This window comes from Hetaerina americana, unplaced genomic scaffold (assembly GCF_022747635.1).
Source record: "Hetaerina americana unplaced genomic scaffold, ioHetAmer1.1.p SCAF_9, whole genome shotgun sequence".
In the NCBI taxonomy this organism is placed as follows: Eukaryota; Metazoa; Arthropoda; class Insecta; order Odonata; family Calopterygidae; genus Hetaerina; species Hetaerina americana.
Genome location: NW_027287538.1, coordinates 48,633,030 through 48,658,218, shown reverse-complemented (window position 1 = coordinate 48,658,218; position 25,189 = coordinate 48,633,030). Strand labels below are relative to the sequence as shown.

Here is a 25,189-nt window from a genome sequence, read left to right as displayed (position 1 = left end):
TATTTTGATATGCTTTTATTTCATTTCAACAATTCACTTATTCTCTAGACTTATAATGAATGTGGAACTGAAGGATAAAAGATGAAACTACGCTGTAACATTTCCTCGCATGCCTGTAATTTGACTTTCCGGTTATGAGCCCAAAGAGTATTTAAGTTTGAATGTCTTCATTTTAGTAGATACGTTAGTTATAAATTGGAAATTCGAGAGATAGTTGAGGCCGATTCTTTGTGGAATTCCATTTTAATGCACAAGGGAGAATAAAATTTGCCAACAGTGTCAGTGGGGTAATGTCCTCACCTACCTATCCAGAGGTCGCAGGTTCAATTCCCGCCTAGGTGGTTTTACCTCCATCTAGGGCTTGGTTGTATGTAATTGTCTAATTGTTATATCATTATTCAAAGTCTGATGTGCTGTTTTTGGACTAATGCAAAATAAATGAATAACTTTGCATCTCCACAGAAAAGAATTTTTTACTGCGCACTAGTTGACAGTAAAAATTCTATTCAGTGGAAGCGCAAAGTTGTTTGATTCTTCCTTGTGGGTAAGTTGGAAAGTTATTAGTCAAGGTATAGTACAAATGAGCCATTGTTCACATTTACTTGTTACTGTTTTGAAAGTCCTTATATCTTTTTAATGAACTATAAAATGTATTGCAGCCTAAGTCTTAGTAATAGTATATATATTAAAAGATAAGTTTCATATGCCAACAATAATTATTAAAGATTATAAAAAATAATCAGACTTCCACTCCAAATTAGGAATGCATTGAGCTGAATATTAAATTGCTTATGAAGTTTTGATTATTGTAGTACTAAGACTGAGGGAAATTGAGAGTCCATCTGTCTTAAGCCCTAAAAATCAGTGAACAATAGAGCTTAACTGGTAACATGGTCATGTGAATTTCAAGCATTTCATGGTATGGGGTGTATTACTGTCCTGATACTGCACAAAGCTTTCCTGGAAGCATCCTGGTGCCCATAAACTTGGGTTTAATTAGTTAGGGTCATCCAGAGGCATCACCTGGTATTGAATCTTGTACCCTCATATAGCTACATAGGTCATTTCCTTTTAGATGAGCCAAGTTCATGAAGAAAATGCTCTCATTCCTTCCATTGGGAAAATAAAGATCCTGTAAGTGTCCGTATACTTTCTTATTATCATCTATTTTATTGGTTTTTACGTGCTGTGATAGCCCTTGCATATAAGCGTATGAGGATGTATTTGAACGCCTCCAATGTAGTCTATAAAAGTTAGCCCTCCATGCCACTATGCAGTGGGGTGATGACTTCGTCTTGTTTTTGTAGGTAATGAGTTCAACTCTTCCCTAGATGAGTTTCCTCCATCAAAGGAATGGAAGTTTGCGATTGTCCTTGTTTTTATATATTGTTCAATAATCGAATTTTAGGGTCAACTGGACTATTTTGAGGTTACAAATTAATAGAAATGAAAAAATGTAGCAATTAATGTAAAATATAAAAAAGTTAATTGAAAATCTCCCCTCCTCCTGCCCAAAGTCATTTCCTTATAATTGCGCCATATGGTGGCATGTACTTAGTATAATTGAGGTACATAATAGTCATTATTATTATCAGTAGTCTTGCTTGGTTAGAGTGGGATATTTATGAACTCTTGACGGTACCCCCTGCTCAACTTCATTTACATATCTTAATATCTGTAAATCTCATACTACATATGTATTTTATAATACCTTTTTTTTAGCCTGCATACATTCTACCTCATGTCATCATCCGAAATACTAATTCTTTCTTCCTCCGACCTTGCTTACCCAGAATTCTCTCCTCTATATCTGTCTTCAATATCCCATTGCCTCTCAAGATCTCTTGCTATTACCTTTCCTGCCTTCTTGAAATTTCTTCTAAAAATCTTCATGCTTATTTGCTTCATCATTTGTCTTCCTTTCAGTCATTATTTTTACCACTCTGCAAGCCCACATCTCAAAAGCTTCCAATTTATATTTATCCTCGCCGACCATGATCCAAGTCATCAACTCCCTCTTTATAAAATCTTTTCTAGCTAATGTATGTATTTCTATTTCTAATGGTCTTACTGCATTGCTCATCTTTAACACTTTCTAAATTGGTGAAATTTTCTACCTGCTGTAGTTTTTGCCACTCAACTGTTGTGTTTATCTCAACCTTTCTATTTCTTGAGAATCTGATTACTTTTTTGTAACTATCAAGCTATTTCATAATATGCTAAGCAATGATTTCAATCCTCTGGCTAACTGATTGGCTAAAGCCTTATCATTCACAAATTGAATTAATTAGTTTCCCATCTACTTTCACTCCAGCCTCAAGCCCTTCATACATGTTGAAAATGAAGGTGAATCTTACCTCTATGCCTAACAGTGCCCATCCCGATTCTCCATCCTCTACCTGGACTTGTACAGTCAATGTACAAGTTTTGCATAAGTTGTCTTTGCACAGAGCAAATATGTTAATTATAATTTATTGATTTCAATAGATACCTATAGAAATAAACACGAAATTTCAACATTTTTAAACATATTAAAAGAGTAATGATCTGTGCCATCTAGTTTTTATCAAATCGTTAAAGTAAAATATACATAAAGTTGGCCTAAAATAACAAGTCAATGAGCAAAGAATGCTTTACACAATGAGTTTACAAGAAGCATACAGTAGATTCATCAATTCCTTGAAACCTTGGTGATATCCCATTGGAGAGATTTGTAATGTTACCTAAAAACAATGACACCATATTGATGCAATTTAAGTAATATTTATTAGTCTCTGAGAATACTTCATAACAATTGTGGTAATAATGTTGTAATTTAATGACTGAATCATTACAATGATAAACTATTCTACCCTGTAAATATTGTGTAGAGAAAATATTCTACTTATATTAAGGTGAATTTTTCAGTTACATTATGTTTTCATAAGTTATACATATGCATACAAATAATATCTTTAAAAAAAAGACAGACTCATTTTAGTTTTTAAAAATGTATGGCAAATAGTATCTCTGGAAATAAACCAAAAACCTTTTTCTTGGCTGGTGAAATTTAAATTGCTTGCACATGCACATTTTAGGCCAGTTCCAAGTAATTCAACTTATGATAATTTTCCTTTTTGTAACTAAATTATAGAATCAATAGAATTGGTGGGAGATCTAAATTCCTTTAAAAAAGCAGCATTTTAAATAACCATTGATTTTAGATTGTTAACCGTAATAGATGACCCAGGTACAATTGATGTTAGTGGTCAAACGCAAATCTACATGAAAGTTAATTTTAAGCACAATACATACAAAGGCTTGATGGCAAACTCTTGATGGCCACTGGAAGAATAATTGTTTGATTATGCCAGGGAAGGTAAGGCAACCTCTAGACAGCAAGTGAGGTAAATGATGAACTTTTCATCTTGGTCTCCCAACAATTAACAAGATTTCAATACCTTGACCTACATAGTCACTTCTCGGTAATACATGATTCTTAACAAATATTGTGTACACTATGGTCCTAAACAAATAAGAATGGTAACTCTCTCAAATGTTTTCAAGACCTTAAGAGGAAGGCTAAAAATATGTGGTATGATTCATGTCTATCGCATTATTTTATAACTTGATGAATTTTGAGCAATTTTCAAGTTTTAATTTTATTTTTTATTTATAATTTGTTAAATTCATAATGAAATTTATTCTTGTAAAAAAATATATGGTTTTTAAATATTTATTTGAAAAATACCGCTAAGCATGATTCCAATAAGTTGCCAAAAGAGTTTGCAGTCAGATATCATCTAGCATACCTAGCAAAATTGCAAAATAAGGATATGAAATGAAACTATTGACTTTTGAGTCGTATTTCTTGATGGAGAATAGAAAAGGTAATTTATAATGGTATAGATGGATCACCAGGAAATCCAGGTTAAAAACAATCGCCAAGTGCTGTCACACACATATTCATGTATTACACTACTCAGCATTGTACTTTTGGTATTGATTTGATTTTTTAAAATATTAATGGTAACCTTTGTCATTTTTTTAGACCTGGGTTTATCCAAGACCGGTCCATACTAATTATGAACATTGCTAGATAAGATTCTTTGATTGGGTGATTTAAGTTTTTCAAATATGGAAAGAAAGAAAAATACCAACCATCTTTTTGCTGAGCTTTTGGTGGTGTAGAAAGATTGCCCACCATTATCATTCATCAGTTCTTCCTCAAGGTTAACTCATTTATATAGACCCAGGACAGTTTTCAGATCTTCTCAAACCATCTCTGATCAAGAGATCTCAAAGTCATTAAGGTGGTCATATCTGGAACCTCTTGGGAAGTGTAGAGGAGCAAACAAGTTGACAAGTAATTTTACCGTATATTACATCATATACATAATTGGTTAGTTTGTAACATTGATTCTATGAAAACATTTAATTATTTATAAAATATATTCTTTGCAGTATCACTCAAGTAACAAAGTAAATTAATGGAAGCAAATGCACATTTTCTATCATGAATTATGGCATCCATTATTTTTTTTTAATGATAAACTTTTCTTCAAGTTTTGAGAATTTGCCTATCCTGAGAAAGTTATACCTGGGTAAAATTGTGACCAGTTTCATTATTATAAATATATGCACTGCATTCATGGATACCTAAGACATGATTTCCTAACCTACTTTTGCTGTGGTTGTTGCAGGCATTTTTCCCTCTCTTAGCCTGATTGATTGACAACTTAAAATATGGCAGCAATAACCGTATTGTCACACAAATACCCACATTGCCTCTCTGATCATAGTTGTTAAGTAGTGATTCAATTTACAAATAATTTTGATAAAAAGAATTATGTCTTCAAAATGATCAGTATAATTAAACTACCACTCAGCCATTTCCTTTCAGATATCACTTTGTGCCACCAAAAGGTGCTCCCTCTGTTCTCGTCCATGGACAAGTTCAGAGAAGATTCATTCTTTTGTAAATGCTTGCATGAAATCACCAAGATGGTATTCTAATTGAATTGATGAATAATATGATCATTTGAACGAGTGTGTTACAGCTTGAAATATTAATTAATCACTAATATTGTATGTTTTTGAGCAGCTTAAAGCATCCAAGTGGAAACACAGTAGAAAAAGAGGTGAGATAAAACTTTTGCTTGATCAGAGAAGACCACAGAACAGATTCATGGCATAGGTGTTTCAACAATTTCATGCTCTTTGCTGAATACAAATTTTGAACAGCCCTAATTATACCATCTCTATCAATTTTCAAGGCTAGAAAACCTGCTTGCGCCGCTCAACATTTGGGCCACACTAGGTATATTCTTTGAAGATAAGATTATGTTTGAATTACATTAGAATACCCTGTTATCATGAAGCTTATGTATTTCGCCTATCTAATTCTTTTTGGCTCAGTGGTTTTGTATGAACTGGATTTATCAGAACAAAGAAAACACTATGGTGCATGCTAAAAAGAAATTTGGGCAAGTTTTTGCTAATTTTGTGCTGATTTTAAGAAAATTAAATGCTTATTTTTTTAGGGAAAATGAATAACCATTTACAGGACCTATCCATAGGTCAAGGCTTCAGTGTACATTCTTAAATCAATTGAAATATTTTCTGCACCCATTTGAAGCATTTTAACTTGAGTTAAATTATTATTTCATTCCTTTTTATAGAACAAAGCTTTTATCACCCATTACGCCCTATTGCTGTTAAACAGCCATATGACAAATTAGCTATTGTGAATAGCTATTTAAATAAACTTCACCACTCTATGATAAAAAAAAATATCTGATGCAACATCCAGCGTAGTTCATCTCTTCAAGTGAGGCTTTCTTCTATTTTACATTTGTTGGATATACTTTTCATCAGACATGGTTTTCTCATCATTTATCGAAGGATTTTTTGGTTGGAGCTGAAAATAAAATAAGTTTTCACCATTTGGAAATAATAGTATTTTTGTGCTCTGTATCTCACAACATCAAAGATTAGTAGTGGTAATAAATTAAAGACTTCGTGGTGATGATTGCACCAGATGTGGTAAAACAAATTTGCAGGACAATTTTTCAGGTTTTATAAATGATTATAAGGCTGAAATGATTCCTCGTTAAAACTTAAGTGGTAACAATGTTCACAACTTCTTGGTAAATTATTCAGAGCTATGAAAAAATGCCATCTCATATTAATTAATGAGCAATTTAACTGTTTGAGTGTATTTAATTGCTACTGTCATCATTTCTATGACACAGAAAATATCATGTTGTAATAGATAGTTCCCCCAAACACTAGGCTATTCCAGCCCTTTCTTTTCAAAGCAAAATTGTCACTAGTCCTTAAGTTTTTTCTTTATTTCCTGCTTGAGTTCCAAACTGGGCTTTCACATTGTTCAAGTCACCAAAAGGTGACCATTTTTATCCAAAAAGAAAGTTACAGAAAGGAATTTTGGAACACTAATTCTAAATAGTGTGATTCCCTTCCACTATGATTTTTTGGACAAATGTCATTAATGCTGAGTGCAATGCTAGACATTGATTTCAAAGTGTCAATTGGAGATGTCTCCTTTAGAAAAGTTATCCAATGGAGACTTGAGCAATGTATTTTTATGAAAAAATGTGAACACCAAACTCATTTCCTCTGTCCACAAGCCAATTAATCACCAGGTAAACTAGTTGTTTCAGGCATAACTTTGTGGAAGTTGTGTATATTCAAAGAATTGACGGACATAGTAATTTTTCACTCTTTGTATTTCAATGAATATGACTTGTTTCATCTCAATAAGGCACTCTGGCCAAATTCTGAAGCATGCATCTCAGTGTTTAGAATATATAGGCACGATAGGAAGGGTTGTTTTGAGGGGAAGAAGGAGGGCCTGGGAAAGTGGAAGGGTGTGATTAGATTTAAGATATAGTTAAGGCCAATGCTTTGTGGAAATCCATTTGTAAAGCACAAAGAAAGAATCAAAGACTTTGTATTTCCACAGGAAAGACTTTATTACTGTCAAATAGTTTTACTACACTGTAGACATGAGTCCAGATGATATTACATTGTTGTGAAACTAGTAGAAAGCTATAAATTCTTTCCCGTTGCAATACCAAGGCTTTGATTCTTTCATTGCGCTTTAATTGTGTGTGATTAGAATTTAAAGACTTAAGAAAGTGAAAGACTTAAAAGGATGAGTATCCATACACAAGAGGATGGCCATGGAAGGGTGGACGCATGAACTTGCAGCCATTTAAATACTAAGAGGGAGCAAAGGAAGGTATTTGACAGGGAAACCAGCAGATTCTAGGGCGAATTTTGGGAACCCTCCCTTGGTCAAGGTCCCACAGTGGTCAGGAGCCCAAGAACAGGGGGAAACTAGGGAACTTTTCTGAGGGAGTGAGTAATTTTGTGGAAAGGATGTTGTTTCACGGTATTGTTTCTTTGATCTTACTAACTATTGGCACCAAAAAATTTTATTTTATATCCTTTTGTGTACTTACATTAAAGCTGGGGACTTCGATCGTTTCACAATATTAAACCAACTTATGTTACTGCTTCTTCTGAAAAATTAATTGAGAGAATCATTCAAATACATGGGAGAATATATTTTGAACAAGTAAGAATTTAGGATAGAACTATTTTAGTTAAAATGTGCTTTTAATAGTTATCTCATGTGTGTTATCAATTTATCCACAACATTCACTCTATTGCACGTATTTTGAATAAATTACTTGGATCAAAAATTAATTGATTTCATTAAAGTTATCCTGAAGCATCTTCAGCAGGGGTGTTTTACCTTTTCCTACCAGCCACTTAGGCAAGTGGAACACATTTGCCTCCATGGAATTCAATTGAAAGCTATTTTGTCCAATTGCTCATATCTGTCATTATTCATATATTCACAAACCCCTTCTTTATTCATTAAGATGAGGCCCCTTCAAAATTAATTCAATTAAAATATTTTAGATTTTCAATTGATGAAATATTAAAAAAAAACATTGCATCAGCCATGCTCTAAGAAAAACGGATGGATAGTTACAAATGGAACAGAAATCAATAGCCACATACTAAAATCACATCACTATTAATTAGTACTATGAATTAATACATATTCATGTTCCTGGAAGACCAAGTCATGCAGCTCTTCATGCAACAGAAAAGAATACATATATCAACACCAAGCTCATCTAATAACATATTAGTTATTTTCTATGTTAAGCTTATGCTTCTAACTTTCATAAATGTTGTAAATATATTACACATTGCAGCCTTCAATTTAGCAACAGCCATATTTCAACTAAAGAGAAAAAGCTTTCACCAAGGGACATTGCACGTTGGTGCACATTTAAAATGATTTCTACCAAGATTTGGGTTGAACTGAATAGAAAAACAATAAAAAGGACTGCTTGAGTATGACCATATCTTAGGAAGTTTCGGTGATGCATGAAGCCAGAACTTTCCTGTTGTAATCACTATATTTTTTACAGTTAATCAAAATCACTGGTATGTATTATCTAATTAAATCATGATTGGTGCATTTTTGTGCATAGAAAAGATGTCTGCATTAATATAGCAGATGGATCCAAAATTCAATTATGATAATTAAACAATGTTTTTAGTTACTGCATTTAGGTTTGTCATTAATGGTGTTTTTAATTGCTGGGAAATTTTACCTTCACTCTAAATTCTTGGAGAAATGCTTTTCTCCCAACAAACTTCCAAATTTTAGATAAAAATTAATTTTAAAACTTTATTGCCATTGCATCTATGGTGGCTCTACCCAAAACCTGCATACATTACATACATTCCATCTCATTTTAAAATTATTTTTGGGAACACATTACATCATTGCTAAATGAAAGAATTAATACTCATAGAATATTTTAAAGTTAAATCTGGTGCTGTTTTTTCAATGGTGATGTCTTTGTGTAACCTGCCATAAGCCTTTGTCAGCCAAATTTCACAGGGGATGAAGAGGACCCAATAAGGCTTGTGGCATCAAAGCCCAAGGTATGACACAATTCCATAAATGATCATAGGGCCAGCGGGTGGTTGCAATACCCATCAGACTGATCCAATGGGTTGGCTTATAGTGTTTTTACATTTTATCATTCCAAACAATATCTATGGGATTAAGTAGCTCAGTGGGTAGGTGCATTAACATGTTGATTCAACCCCGAAGGTATGTCAATGCACAGATGTCTATTTGGTCCATCTAAAATCAGAACTATGATTTTCCGGTTACTGTAATTTAATGGGAAACCAAATGGTCAGATTGGGAAATACAGTGGAACCTCACTTAATGGGCACCTTGCATAATAAGTACCTAATTTGCATAATTAGCAAAAATATTGGTCCTGAAAACGACTCGCGTAACAAGTGACTTTTCGGATCCCTAAAATATTAAACCACTTACAATGAAAACTTCATATTCAAGCAATTAAAGGTTCAGTGGAACTTACTCAACACAAAATGTAGGCATAGTCTGTTCCAGCTTCTATGATCTTCAATGTATATATATTCATTCATTTTATTCTAAACACAACACGAAATAATGTTTAACTCAAAAATATTTCTTGCTCCTTGGAAAATAAACCCCTGCAATTCTCGAGATATCACAAAATTATATTTATGGCTGGGTGTCCTGGGCCATTATTTTCTCAATATCAAGTTCCCTCAAAGCCTACCTCAAAACTCATTAAGATTTTCCATTTACACACAAGTGAAGATAATCTCACAACTTCAGTTCTCCCATCCCCTCCTCCTTCCACTGAGTGGAGTCATTAGCGTTGCAGTGTTGTTTCACTTTATGTGAAACAACAGTGCAATGCCCTGACTTCTTAGATGCATGCATGTCCCTCAATCTCTGGGGAGAGTGGACCATAAAGACTCCTTTGCTGCAATAAACAAATTCTGGGAACTTTGGCCATTTCATTAAAGAGAAGAGTTGTCCAGTGAAGGATGCCATCCTTTGTGGTTGGATTCATTCAAACTCACTTTGGTACCTAGATAAAAGGTCTTAAAATTTTTCATCTCATTGTTAATCAGTCCAACACCTTCATTCGATTTTAAACTTAACTGAGTGAGGCATGTGAATTTCAAAAGATTCTTTCCGTGATGCCTCCTTTTTCTGAATCATTTTAGCTCTGAATCGGTTAATGTACAAGCCAAAGGTAGCTCATCTACGTAGAAGTGAATAATAAACTGTGTCATTGAAAATTGAACTCCTAAAACCAGTTATATCTGCCAATAGTTTGGGATACCAAATTCAACCTTACAAAAAAATTTTAAATGGCGAAAAATTGGCAGCTATGTTTGAAGAAAGTAATTTAGAACTGAAATGGAATTATATGACAAACACTGATTTGGATGCAGAGCTAATCATCAGTTTTTAACACAAGAAGAGCTGAAAATGCTCTCATTTCTGGTCCTGGATAATTGGTAAAGGCTGATACATTAGCTAAAGAGTTTGGAATTGATTTCAAGTCTAATCATGGCTGAAGTAGTTCACATTGAGAATGACGTAGCATTTAATGTGCTTCTTACTAGTCAGGGAATGTATCTCATTATATCACATCAGACTAACAAACTTTCACTGTTCACAAAATTGTTCAAAGAAATTTCATCTAAGAACAATTTAATGCTTGAAAAATTCATATTTTTTAACTGCATCCAGGAAGAGAATTCAATGCATTTAAAATTGAAGATTGTTTTGGTAGAGGAAAAGTATCAGAGTGCATTACACATTTCAAAGTAGGGATTTCAAATGGCGGCATGATCTTTATATCTAGTATGCATGTACACTTATATTCATAAAATCTTTTAAGTCCCTGAAAACACATGGTGAATAAAAATAGATTCGCTCACTTTTTTCAATTAATACTGTATTTATATTACTAATTAATATTTTTCATTGAATGAATTAATACATACATGTATTGCTGTCCAAGTAACTGAAAATAGCTAAAAAATGTCTAAAATTCCTTTAGTACAAATTTTGGTTAAAAAATGTATGTATATATGAACAATATCTATTGAAAGAAACATCTTAGGTCATATTGTACACCCAAAAGTATTTCTATCTGCATCAGATGCCAAATCCTCATTTGTCTTAGTGTTTTTTCTACAATCTTTGTACAGACTATACCATTCAACCAATCAAAAAATTTCCGTTACAAATTCATTACTTGATTTCATGAAGCAAATATTTTTACCCATGGCTCACTCCCATTTGGCAGCATATTTAAATAAAAATTGGTACCCATCTGCATATCCATTACAAGTTCAAAATAGGAATCTGAATGTTCATAATTTTTTAGCTTCAAAAAAACAAAAGTTATGTACAAACCCCGGAGGATTCCAATTATTTGAATACAAAAATATTTCAAATTAATATCAAAAAGACAACTATGCCCTCATAATAATTATGTGCAAGAAAAAATCAATTTGATGATTCATCAAAAAAATCACACACTTTGATCAATGATCAGGATGATTTCCTTAACCTTGATTTCATGGTCATAGTACTCTACTGCTAACTTTATAATTCTGGTGATGTTCAATATAAAAACTTATATACCCATTACATTATGAAGAAATTAGTGCATAATATCTTGATACATCATGAAATAAATGTCCTCTTTTGTAGGAAATAATACTTTGGAATCTGAAAATATTTTCACCATCTTTCCATCGGCTTTCTTCACAGAAGAAGCTAATTCAGTGCATAAATTTATTTCAAATACCTTTGAAGAACTGATAACATCATATTCAATTTAAATTCAACAACTTCATATTTAAACACCAAAAGAAGAAATAATTAACACCCAGAATCATAGCCGTGACATCTAAATACAACATTTTCTACTTTTTATTCTTTATGTCATTTTCCACTCTTATTCTGTTTATTATGAATGAATGTTTTACTTTCATTAATTTATAACTCTTCAATGACATTGTATATCCTAATAAATTTAATTTCTGAATTTACAAATTTTTTAATCTTATTCATGTTAATGTAACAAAAAAATAAATACTGGTGTGAATGGTTTCTCTTGTAAAAAATATTTTGTGCATAAAATATTGTGAAACAAATTTAATTATGATATTCATATATATTATTAACTAATTACAATCGATTTACTTGTCTTTGAACAACCGTTTTTATAAAATATATGTTACTAACAATTGTTTTACCAATTTGACTACATTGTCTTAGATTTATTATAAAGTCACTTTTTGTGGTAGAAGTTGAGAATATATAAGGAAGCAAAGTGGTCATTAATTTGACATCATTACAAGGGAAGTTACTACAATTATAATTGTTTCAAGTTCAATCTGAATAATTTGTAGTTTCTTAACTCTGAAATTCGGATAAGTTCTGAAACTTTCACTTGAATTTTTGAAAAATTTGCATTAAATTTTGTATTTACTTATTTTTTTGTGCCTCAAAGTCAGTTTTCTTACAGGTAGCCTACACCCTCTAAAGGAGTTAAAAAGACTCAAAAATCAATAAATAAATTATTTTAAAGAAATATATTTATTGTTAATCGAATTTTAGTGAGATTCCCAAGAAGTAATAAATCTGAGTAAAACATTAAAGCAGGAAGGAATAAATTTGATCCAGTGGATTAGTACTTGTATTTGGGAGGTATTTTAGAGGAAAAGGCACATAGTAATCGGGACCTTACTCTGTGGCAAGAGGATAAATTTAGATTGGAGGCTTTTGAGATATGGGTGCAGTAAAGAATGGAGAAAATAAGTTGGAGAGAGAGAAAGATGATGCTGATGTTTAAATATACTAGACAGAGTGAGGATTTCATTGGGAGAAATTAGAAAAGGCAGAAAAAGTGGGCAGATGAAATATCAATGGGTAGTGGGATGTTGAAGACTGATAGAAGGTAAAATGTTGGGCAATTGGAGAAGAGGAAGAAAGAAAGTACGACTTTTAATAAAAAATAAGGTTTTATCATTTTAATGAGATGTCTTTTAGATCCATTAGAAAGAGTTTTTATTGGGAAGAATAACATGAATTAATCAAACTAGATATACCTGTTATGTTAGATTTTAGGCTATTCTATGTAAAATGTGAAAGAGGCAGTGTCATGGCAGTTCATGTCATTCTACATATACATATTAGGAGTTAAAAATAAGAAATACCTTGCCAGAGAAAATTAAGGAAAGCAAAATTAACTTCCTACTTATTTATTTCAGAAATGGGACAAGAAACCAAAGCTAAGAACCAAACTAGGTATGAATCTGAAAACAGTGTAGAACTAACTCATCATTATTTTCAAGGTAACTCAAAGTATCCAGCAAAATGCCAATTCTTTCAAAACGATGCCAAAACTAGCTCTGCAAAATTAATTCTCATGCTTAATCAAAATAAGGAAGAAAAGATCCAGCAAGCTACCATGATATTCATTTCTACAAGGATACCAAAAAACCATTCCAACATGAATGTTCATATCCATTCAAAATGAGGCCAAAAAGATACATCAAGCCTGCACCAACCTAGCATCCATATAGACATCAATATAACTGAACTACATGCCCATATAAAACGTTTTCATAAGCAATGAAGTTCCCCTTCACATTTAGGTAATATCAATTACCATTTGGAATTAAGGTAGCTGCCAATTTATGCTTAGATGAATGATTAATCAATGGAGAACAATTTGTATGCTTACACACATAAAATGTGGTTCTTGTCTACCCCTAAGAGTTGTTATTGACTAAAACTCACATCATACTGATGTTCATTTCTTGTGGATTTTTTTGTGACCCAGAGCGAGTTGTTAGAAGAGAATGTGTATCAGGAGGAGAGCTCTTGATTGGCTTTTGGTCGGTATTTGGGGAGAGGAAGCATCCTGGGGAAGTGTTGGAATTTGTGGTGAGAGAAGGAGGCATAGGAGAAGGGATTTTCCATTGGCCTCCTCCCCATATATCCTCAGCTCCCTTGTCTTCTACAATCAGCTCAGCTGGATCAAACTTCAGTTTTCCTACGGTAAGACAACAAGTGATGGAAACACACAAGCACAAATCAGGAAAACTAGGAAATAAAGCAGAAAAGATTTTACTGAAAAGAGCAACGAACGAAAATGTAGCACATACAAACTAAATACACATAAAATTGAAAACATTTCCTCCCATTTATCTTCCCTTTCATTTATCAGGAAATCAATTCTAAAGGTTTGCAACCTTCTTCAAATTTAAAAACCTGACATATCTCCAATGCCAACTGTTATAATGTATTTACAAAGCAATCCTGGATATGTACATAATGGATTCCCAAAACATAGAAAAATTATTTTGCAAGATATATACAACAAAATTGCATGCCAAATATATTAACACTCATGGTGCCATCTCTTATGACATGTATTTTGAATTGAAATAATAGCAATTTTTGTTGGAAATATAAATTTGCATCAGTAAATAAAATCATGAGTCAATGAGGATATTTTACTCCAGTGGTAATATCAATAACGATTTAGCAAGATGATGTAAAACACAAATTAACAAAATCATAATTTAATCTCGATCATTTACATCTCGTTTGAATTAATAATGCAATTTATGATAAATTAATACGTACTGAGTATTTTTATTTAATTATATCATAACAATTGCCTTTATAAACAACTTCCCGGTTTTTTTCTATAAGGATCGATTAAAAGAACAATCGAATTTCAACTTCAATGTATCCTTGAAATCATGCAACCTACGCATGCATAACCGTCCAACAAATTGCATAACACTGCCACCCTCAGTCGCCTGTAGGCATAACGAACTTTATGTTCATATTGAAGTACGATATTTAAAAAATATCAACAAATTTCTCTCGTGACTACAGATTTGGATTGAGAGTACCAAATTAAATTTAGACGGCGCAACAGACATTTGAGTGGAATGTTTGCCTGCTGACTGGTGGGTCCCTGGACCAAAGCCAGCCGCTCTAGACAGCACACCAAATAAAAATCTTAGCTGCTGTCCATTCCCCCCCCCCCTCCTAACCTGATGGTGATTTTCACAACCCTATGCCTTAGTTCAAGGTGAGATTCACTCTGGCCCATTGGAACCAACTTCCAGGTTGATTACTGTCATTTAGTCAATTCATGGGGAAATAATCTAAATTATTATTTAATCAGTTGAATAATTTCCAAATGCAGATCATATTAAAAAATGATATGCCATTTCATATGTACGAATTCAGTCATCGTGAATGATGACTGAATGATGACTCTTTCTGGGTTTAATACAGGTAAAAAGAACCGAGGACTTCTAAGCTGCCCAGTAGCTTCAAACGATGGGCTAATGGAAATAGAAGTACTTTCACTTCCATACAAACTTTTCTATCTTAAGCAATCCTTGATCACTGATTGTGTCAGCAAAATAGCAAAGATCTACTCCCTACTTCTCTGAAATGTTTTGAAATTTAACTCTGTAATTTGAGTGAGAGCAAAGCATAGACATTAAATTACCATCCTGAGAACAAAAAACTAGCATTCTATCGAATTCTTTAGAAAATGATGGAAACACTCACCAGGTGTCAACTTTCCCAGCTTCCGGGCAGCTTCTAAGAGTTCTAGGGGGGATAAAGAATTTGGAATTCTGGGATATATACCACCAATGCCATCTTCGCGTGGCTTCTGGATCCCAAGGCAATGCAGCAAGCGCCTAAAAGATGTATTTTCAACCACAGCAGAATGCTCTTCTACACCCCATGGTACAATTGGAATAGGCTGACCCATTACTATGATGAAAAGAAGAAGAAAGAGAAGAAAACTAATTAAAAAAGTTGCTTTGGGTTTTGATTTCAGGTACTCACAATAATAAATAATACTATCATTGCCATTTCTCCATAAATGTTATTAAAATTTTCCATGTTACATCAATGGTTATCTTTTGATTAGCATGTAACGCTCAAGTGTCCACAATGTACATGTGTGTGTAATATTTTCTAAGCTCAGGTATTCAGGATGCAATTAATGATGAAATTAATGGTTCATGAACTGGAATGCTTTGATGAATTTCTTCCATTAGCATCTGGGGATACCAAGGAGGATAGAATGCCAGTATGTTGCAAGGCTAGTGTTGACTATTGCTAAGAGAAAGATCTGCATTTGCAGCAAAAGTAAAACCATGAAATAAAGTTTGGAGTTGATAGGAAGAGAGCATGACAGAAGACTAAATGTACACAACATTCAATGTCTTATCCTTTTGATTTAAATGCATTACCATATAATACTGAGTACAATATAATACAGATTTGTCACTTCATTATATTCCTGAAATATGGTATCTCTATGGATGAAAATTATGCAGTTTTAACTGATATATTAGCTGATGATGACACATGACATTATCATGTCTGAATTCATTTCTCTGACATGTTTCCATTTGTAATTTACTTAACAAAGTATGAATGTATAATAATGGTTGGAGCGAAAGTGGGTGGGGAACTCAATAAATCAGATTTACGGAAAATCAAGCATTAGTTAGCCAGTCAGCTAAAGGGTTAAAATCACTGCTTGATGCATTGCAGAATCAGTATTTTAAGTATGGAATGAGAATTAATCAGAAATAAAGGTAAAGAGATTCTCCAGAAATAGGAAACCTAAGAAAAACATTGCAGTTCAGCTACTTGGGAAGCGTTTTGAATAATAGTGAGAAGAGTGGGGGGGGGGGGACATTAAAAGAAGGATTAGATAAGGTAAAGAAGAATCTATAAAGTGACAGGAATTTTTAACAGGCCCCTTAAGTATAGAGGTAAGGAAAAGACCAGTTAAAATCTATATAGAGTGCAAGTTTTATATGGTTCAGAATCTTTGTTGTTGAGGCAGGAGGATAAGCATAGATTGAAGGCCTTTGAGATGTGGGCATACAGAAGAACAGAATAAAATAAAATAGTCAGAAAGGTTATATTAAACTGAAATAAAACTCTGAGGCTCCAGGCATGGTAAGGGGAGAGAGAAGATTGTTGGGAAATCTAAGAAATCGGGACAAGTGGATGCAGGAGATACTGAGAAGTAATGGACTGTTGAATATGGTATTGTAGGTTAGAATGTTTGGAAGGCAAGGCAGAGAGAGGGAGAGAGAAATCATGCAGTGCTAACGAATGAGTTAATTTAAAATTAGCATGGGTTCTAAGGAAGTTTACATCATATTAGCTAGGACTTAAGAGTACAGTAGTGTGCAGCTCCAGGGTCAATCAAAAACCAACTCTAAGGTGGAAGACCACTAATAATAATAATAATAAAACAAACTACCTAATCACTTTTAGTTTTAAATTCCAACTGCAAGCCTGTGTGCCAGCGCAAAAATTGCCCGGTGACCTCTTCTTGCCATATCTAGAGCATGGAGAAGGCACTAGATGCAACATTGGCTAAATAAACAGTCTTTCCCATGATTGTGGATTACTAGGATTGAACGATTATGTACTAACGAAAGTTTGCTCTTTGATCAATGAGAAGCTTATAGTATGGAAAGTGACTGATAAAGAGGTAACTTTTGCTAAGAATATATTTCAATGAATAATATAAAATAAAAATAAATAATTTAAAAAAATAAATACATAAAATAAAGTGGGTCGCAGCAGTCCAGGGGGTAGAGCATTGAACTACTGACCGGAGGGCCCGGGTTCGATTCCCAGTCAAGTGCCTGGGCACTTGCCCACTCTGGGCACCTACAGCTCCACCCAAGCTATATGATTTTTCGGGTACCAGATCTTCCTTGGATACCATAACCGGCACAGGGAAAGGAACTGGCCCCCCTACCTTGATGTGTGAATTTCACATGCCGTCAGGCTTAGTACTGGGTGGACTCTACCATCACCTACCAAACCGACCTTTGGATTGATTACTGTGTTTATGGTTAATCGTTTAATATAAAATATATTTTAATAGACATTAAAACACTTTGGTATATCTAGAAATAATATCAGTAATCAACCTTAGGGAGTTCTGCTAATTTCAGTAATAGGATAATCTTGATGGCATATTTTTCATGAGCAAAGAGCAGTGTTACTTGGGTGTAATAGTATGAGAACACTTCAAAGTCCAAGGATACAGATGCCATGATGATACACTCCAACCAGGTATGAGTGAAAGGAAATTACTGAATGTAACTCAGTTGACAGAAGTCTATTGTTAAATGCCCACCATCAGCAGAAACCCTAATCACCAATGTGGGAAAAATCCTCCAAAGATGCTCACAGCCCCTCTCAAGGAAGGGGCCAAGCATGAACTGAGGCCTTACTGCCAAAGGGACAGAGGCATACATACAGCACCAGAGACTGTAATCCTGTTGGGAAATCCTTACCCACTTAGCCTAGATTGAATTCCTTTGGTTGAAAAAAAGTGGTCCTGCTGTTTCAATACCTAAGTTTTCAATGAAGGCATCATTACCCTTGAAGCAAAATGAAATAAATATACATTCTTAGGTTTAACTTAAATTCATACACATGTATATACCCTAGTTCCTATGTCTTCCATTATGTTAGTCATTTTGTAAAAACATTGATAATATATTGTTAGAAATGTTCAGTGTTCTACTCCAAAAAGGACTCTGTGTGGGAATTTGAAACAAAACAGCATACTGAGGTATAACCTCTTCTTCCAAATACTGAAAACTTTAAGACCATGATTTCAATGGTTATTCTTAATTTTCACACAAAATCACATAAAATATGGCTAATAGATTCCTCTTCAGATTACTAATAGGCTATCTATGGAGCACTTATTTTGCTTTGTTTCCAAGCAGATTGCTTCAGAGCATTAAGAAATAGAGAAATGGCAATGGTATTTGTAATCTATTATGGATTCAGAGAGACATTGTGAAGGCTCTGGCAAATTCTAAACCTAATGGCCCCTGAAAGCCCTTTTCATTTGGAAAGACATATTGAATTCCATCAGGTTGTATTTCTTAGAAGTCATGGTGCAAACAAAGACAATATGAGCAATTTTAAAAATACCAATAGTACATTATGTATCTATCAAACAATTAACATTGATTGAATTGATAAGCTATACAGCAAAGTGAAGAAAGCAACAGACCACCATCACTTTATAGGATTAAATTTATCTATAAGCCATCAATTAATCTTAAAACTGAATATAAGATAATATTCAAAAGTAGCAGAACACATAACTGCTTTATAATTATTTATTCTGTAAAAAGTGGCCATGGAATTGAGACAAATTCTATGCTTCACTGTGCATATTCACTATGCATAAATTAAGTAGGAATATGTGCATATGGGTTAATAATTATTTTTTCTTGCGAAGCTTTATTCTTAATGAGATCTGTAGCTAATGTAATGCTCCTAAGACTAATAAAAATTATTGTTTTTATTTTTTAAAGAGCTTCCCCATGCTTAAATAAAAACAATTAAATTTTCTTTATTATTCACCTAAGCTAATTTTGACATATTTTTGAAACAATATTTTAAAATTCCAATGCGATAAAGGAAAAGTGAGATCATTTTTAAATTAGCACACAAAATTCATTACAAATTACCAAGAAACTGCTATGAAATTTTTGATTTTGGCCTCTTATCTACTATAAAAATAGCAAGTCTAATATGCATATGAACTTATTGACTTACCTGCATAATGATATGCTATGGGCTCCATCACTGGAAACTGTGTGTAATTACAGCCTTGGTCTCCATTTCTTTGCCTTTTCATGCAAAGTTTGACGTAGCATGCTTCAAGTAGGGCATCTTGTAGCCAATGAATCACCCTTTCCAAACCTTCCTTGACCAAATTAGCTGTGAAAAATAAATTCGTATTTTATCATGGTTACATAAAATGAATTGATATAGTTTAAATCCACCATATCATGAGAAATTCCCTTGGAAATTACTTTGGCTAATGCAACACTATTATCATAAGTATATTGTAGGACGGGAATTTCAGGCCCTTGAATGTGAGATATACAATGTTAAAAAATACATGAAATTGAAGAAAACTGTTGGAATAGGTAACATCCCTGCAGGAGTACTGAAGAAATTAGAAAAACAGGGAATAAAATATTTTTATAGGCTGTTTTATGAGGGAGAACTTTGGCCAGAAGAATTTAACATCAATATTGATAGAACTTGTACCAAAAAAGAATAAGCAGCAGTATGTCAGGCCATAGGACTATAAGTTTGATTTTACAAGCAGCAAATATATTACTTAGAATCATCAGCAAAAAGATCTAGGTAAAAATCAGTTTGGATTTAGAATCAAACTTTTTCAAGTGACAGCAATTAGGAAGACTGAGTATAACTATTATCTATTTGAATGCTTTATTGATTTCAGAAAGTCATTCAATTGAGTACTATGTAGCATTATAGCTTAAATTAACCTCAAGAGTTAATTTCTCTCAGAGTGCTATCCAGTCCCTTTAACTATTCATATAAAATTGTTTCAAATAATTATAAAAATAAAAGTGACCAGTGAACATGAACAAAAACAAACCGAATTTGCAATATTTTTTAAATATTTATTTGTTTTAATTTTATTATAATGTTAACTATTTCCATGTAATGCTTGGGAAGCTAGACAGGAAAGAGGTAAAAAGGCAGATACCCATAATAATAATTTTAATTAGCATTATACTGCTTTCATGAAGAATTTTAATGTTGTTTTTTCTCTTGAAATAGTAAAATGTTGTCATGCAAAAATTGGATTACACCAGAAAGTATTAACATTTGAAGGACCCTAAAATCCTCTTTTCATTTGAAGGTTATTTGTTCAGCTGGTTGATTATCACTACTATAGTGCAAATAAATATTTTTGTAAAACTTGAGTCTTTTATATTTGCACATCATATCAGTATTTTATATGTATGTATATTTTGAATTTTTAGCATTGGTGCTTTTATGGTGTGTCAAGTTCAACTGCCCTTTATATTTTAAATGAAATGCATTGTGTTAGCTGGGCAAAATATATGTTAAGATATTATTAGTATAAAATACCTGCTAGTTTTTCTGCATCTTCCTCTGTACTAAGTGATGCATATGCGCTAATTACATTATCCAATGTAATATCATCCTGAAATGAGATTAAATATATGTGTTGAAGTATTGATGTAAATGACAGGTAATTACTATAGTAACAGGAATAAGCAAAGCATTTATTTTGTGTACCAATGATTATTAAGATGAATAATATTAATGTAGGTACCTCAAATCTAACAATTATTATTTGAAGGTGGCATCTTTCAACCTCGCCTAGTAAGAATGAAATTTACTCTTTATGAATCATCAAAACACATGACACAAATACTTGATAGCTTAGAATAATCGATCATAGTGAAAGAACTGGTAAATAAAATTTATAGAAAGAAAATTCACATTTACCCTAAGTAAAATTCATTGAAGTATGAAAGCAGACTAAATATGCATTTCAGCTCATAGGGGCTCATGTTTTGGTGGTTTTAAAGGTTACAAATATTTGACTTGATGACAAACTTATATCACCTATTAAGATCGTTTGAGATAGGTAACCCTTATCCATAATTGCTTTTCAAGCGAGATACAAGCTCTTCCTAAATAATAGATATTGAAATTTTCCGCAATGATTTATGGTCAAATATCATACCTTATCATTGGATACTAGTTTTCTTAAGTTCAGAATCATGTGTAATTATGTATAGGGTGAAATTGGAGATGGAGGGTGAGTAAGGGTGGGAGGAGTTCAGTGGGGGGATAGATGTAGGTGGTGTGAGTATGAATGATGTTATTTGCTGTGTGGGGTTAATTGTAGTCAAAATGTTGAATCATGGAAGGTTGGCACCCAGAGGGTGAATGATTAAGAAATATCAAGTAATTCAAAAGTTTGCTTGAAAAGAAACTTCATTGAAACTATAAAATATAGTTCTTATTCTGCTGCATGATTCCCAATTGTTGCAGCATGTTGTATCTGTGGTCTTAGGATCTAAAGCAAAGAATTTCAGTCACCAACTTAGCAGAATGTGGAAACTCCATCAGATACTTTGTCGCAAACAATGATGGTACATCCTGCCCCACTTCTCATGCATTCAGGGTCTATCCTAAAAATAAGTAGTTTTTTCGTTGTCTTTTCAGACTCAAAAGGCATTATCCGCAAAGACTTAGTGCCTCAAGGACAGACATTGAACAGAAAGTTTTACATGGAAGTCTTTGAAAGGCTAAGGAAAAGAGTGCATCAAATCAGGAAGGAGATCTTCAGCAACTGGAGGCTGCACCACAACAATGCACCATTCCACAAGGACTACCTCGTAAGTGAGGACCTAACCAAGCTTAAGGTGGCAATAGCTGTCCCAGCTACATTACAGCCCCAATGTGGCACAGCCGGACTTATTTTTGTTCCCAAGAATAAAAAGGAGCTTAACAAGCAGCCATTTTGGAATGCTGGATAATTTCAAAGAGGCTGTGATGAGGTGCCTCAATGAGGTTCCCATTGACGCCTTAGGGGAAGTGTACTGTAACTGGAAGAGGTGCAAGTATCAGTGTGTCATTGCACAAGGGTGCTATTTTGAAGAATTTTAGTGAATTGTAAATTGATCATCAATAAATTTTTCCCAGAATTTATTCCACTTATTTGTGGTACAGACCCTGTATTACTTTATTCTAATATTAAAAATTCCTCTTTCTGACCAAAGTGAAACTCACCACAAGTATCACATTTAAACCGGTGCAATCCAGTTTTCTTTGTATTATTAATTTTTTAATTATTATTATTACATGAAAGTAGTGTTTGAGGGAAGTAAAAAGTTACTTTGAGTAAAATTCTGGGAGAAACGTTTACAATCTTGCAAGTACATAATCTTAACTAAGAATTGTAACTACTTACATAACTTAGATTAGTTTGTTAAAAGAATATGATGGTAATGCCAGAAATGGCTTTCTTCATAGTTTTTTTAAGTGAAAACCCGTCCATCCTACATTTTTTATTGTTTTTTAATATATTTGATTTCCATGAATAGCAGCCTGCCAACATACTTTTATTTGGGATGAAATCTTCACATAAAACTGAAGATTGCTGATGAGCAGAAAAAATACATACAGGTATGGCTTTTGTCTGGCACAAGATGTTCTGAGAGGGTAAATAGAAGGTAGGCAACAAGGAACACCCTGGACTTCTGTCAACGAAACAGTGCGACAAAAATGTGCAAAAAGGGAGAGACATGCTCAATTTCGATTGATGCCTGAATGTCAGAATGTTAGCAGAAGAGTACAATATTCCACAAAACCACAGGGCATTGCACTCTTACAGAAGATTTGACAATGAGAAAGGTGTCTGCTAAGATGCTGTTGGAAGGTCAGAAGGCTGCTTGTGTGACAATCTTGCATGATCTCTTGGACCATTGTGAAAGTGTTCTATAGCTCCGAAGTGGCATCACCAGACTTCATTCTGTTTCCAAGAATGAAAAGGGGCTTGAAAGACAACCAATTTAGAATGCTGGATAAAATGAAAGGGACTGTGATGAGGTGCCTGTTGACACCTTCCACGAAGTATATCACAACTACCATCGGTTTGTCAATTCACAAGGGTACTATTTTGATAAATTTTATAAATTTGTACTTTGATCTGCATTGCATTTTTCTTCTCAGATTTATTTCACTTATTTTTGTTACATACACCGTAAGCACCTACAGGCAGTACAATGCAACAATTTCAGAGTGTAAAATTCACTGGTCAAGGCAAATGATTTTTACACTCTGAAATATTTGCATTGTAATGCACTTATTGCGGATGAGTCCATTAAAAAGTTACCGTCGTGGCATTCCCATAGTGTCTTGTAACCTACAGGCAGCTTTATTCTTGAACATGTTAATTTTATACACTCTGAGTGAGTTTCATTTTCCTTAAGTGTGTACTTCCTGTTATCTATAACCCACCACTCTCTTAAAGAAATGCACATGATCTTAAAAATAATGTCTAATTCACAACAGAAAAATATAAACTTACTGGAAGCTCTTTGTTTTTTAATGCTGCAAACTGTTTGAAGTCTATTATCTCTTGAGAAAGGAGAGTCTTCAGCACCTACAAAGAAAATCAAAATAATCAGCCATTTTCTAAGCAGGCATCAAGATGCAAAAATAATAAAAACCTTACCTCTTTTGTAGTTTTTCTCACTCCATATTTTTCATGAAATAACTGCACTATGTTATTCAGGACCTTATTCTGGTCCTGACTCTTGGCATAAAACCAATACAAATCCCTTAGTTCTTCCACTGTCCAACAACAGCCACCATTTTCAGGATTTATTTGGACCATGGTTGATCTTTTTCCACCATGTAGAATATTCTTTTTGAATTTCACATTTTTCCCATTCATTCCATGCTGAGGATTACTGATGAATTTATATATAATATATTCAATCAAATCAGACCAATCCTGCAATGAAAATCAATGTAAAATAAAGTTTAAAATATAAGCATTTTTAAGACATAATGAACATACACTTTATAACTTGTTTATATTTTGATTCACTAACAATTCTACATTAAAGACTGATTGGATTGCAAATACATTTTTAACAGTGATACTACTCATAGTTCTCATACTTTTGTTTATTCTCCCTCATGACTATATTGAATAAGACAAGCTAAATCAAAGTAATATTGCAAACATTCACAATTTTCATAGAGAGAAAAATCCAACACTATGACAAATACTAAGTCTAAAAGCCTACTCAGGTCAATATTCCTCATATGTTGTTTTGCCACAAACTGACAATATTTGATGTCTGTACCCATGTTACATTTTTTTAATAATAATAATGCCAATGTTCATTCATTATAGTTGACCAGAAATTCGGCATCACTGGGCCAAAACACTTAGATAGATAGATAGATAGATAGTTTATTCGCCATAGAACAATACATAATTGTATGGGCTTCGTCAAAAATTCAATTACATCAATTGTATACAGGTTCTTAGGAATAATAATGTACATGACATATATGAGTATTAAGGATTTAAAAAAGTTGAATTTCCTACATTGGCTCTTTCTGTGTACTCTTGGACGCTATAAAAAACATTATTTAAAAAGAAATGTTTTAACATTTTTTTGAATTTATTTTCTTGGGGGAGTATTCGTTTTAACTCTTCAGGAAGCCGATTAAACAGTAGTCTTCCTGAAACTTCTGGGGTTTTTTTTAGTACTGCTACTCTGCAATGGCCATTATGAAGATTTTCCTTGCCCCTGGTGTCGTACTTGTGAACGTCCCTATTTCTGATCAGTG

General features: G+C 33.3%; 1 protein-coding gene across 5 annotated transcripts in view; it reads right to left on the bottom strand.

The window, feature by feature from the left end:
* Nucleotides 1-2,555: 2,555 nt before the first annotated feature.
* Nucleotides 2,556-25,189, bottom strand: part of tim (timeless) — a 54,104-nt gene continuing 31,470 nt past the window's right edge. For 4 of the 5 annotated variants that reach the window (XM_071598035.1, XM_071598037.1, XM_071598039.1 and 1 more), the window contains 8 exons: nucleotides 24,057-24,338; nucleotides 23,910-23,984; nucleotides 20,933-21,008; nucleotides 19,574-19,738; nucleotides 15,512-15,721; nucleotides 13,712-13,967; nucleotides 7,467-7,526; nucleotides 2,556-5,899 (listed from right to left, as the gene is read on the bottom strand). In XM_071598035.1, the coding sequence (XP_071454136.1) occupies nucleotides 5,875-5,899; nucleotides 7,467-7,526; nucleotides 13,712-13,967; nucleotides 15,512-15,721; nucleotides 19,574-19,738; nucleotides 20,933-21,008; nucleotides 23,910-23,984; nucleotides 24,057-24,338 (1,149 nt within the window). In that variant the 3' untranslated portion in view covers nucleotides 2,556-5,874. The remainder of the gene's footprint in view (nucleotides 5,900-7,466; nucleotides 7,527-13,711; nucleotides 13,968-15,511; nucleotides 15,722-19,573; nucleotides 19,739-20,932; nucleotides 21,009-23,909; nucleotides 23,985-24,056; nucleotides 24,339-25,189) is intronic. The other variant, XM_071598040.1, reaches the window with a different exon arrangement.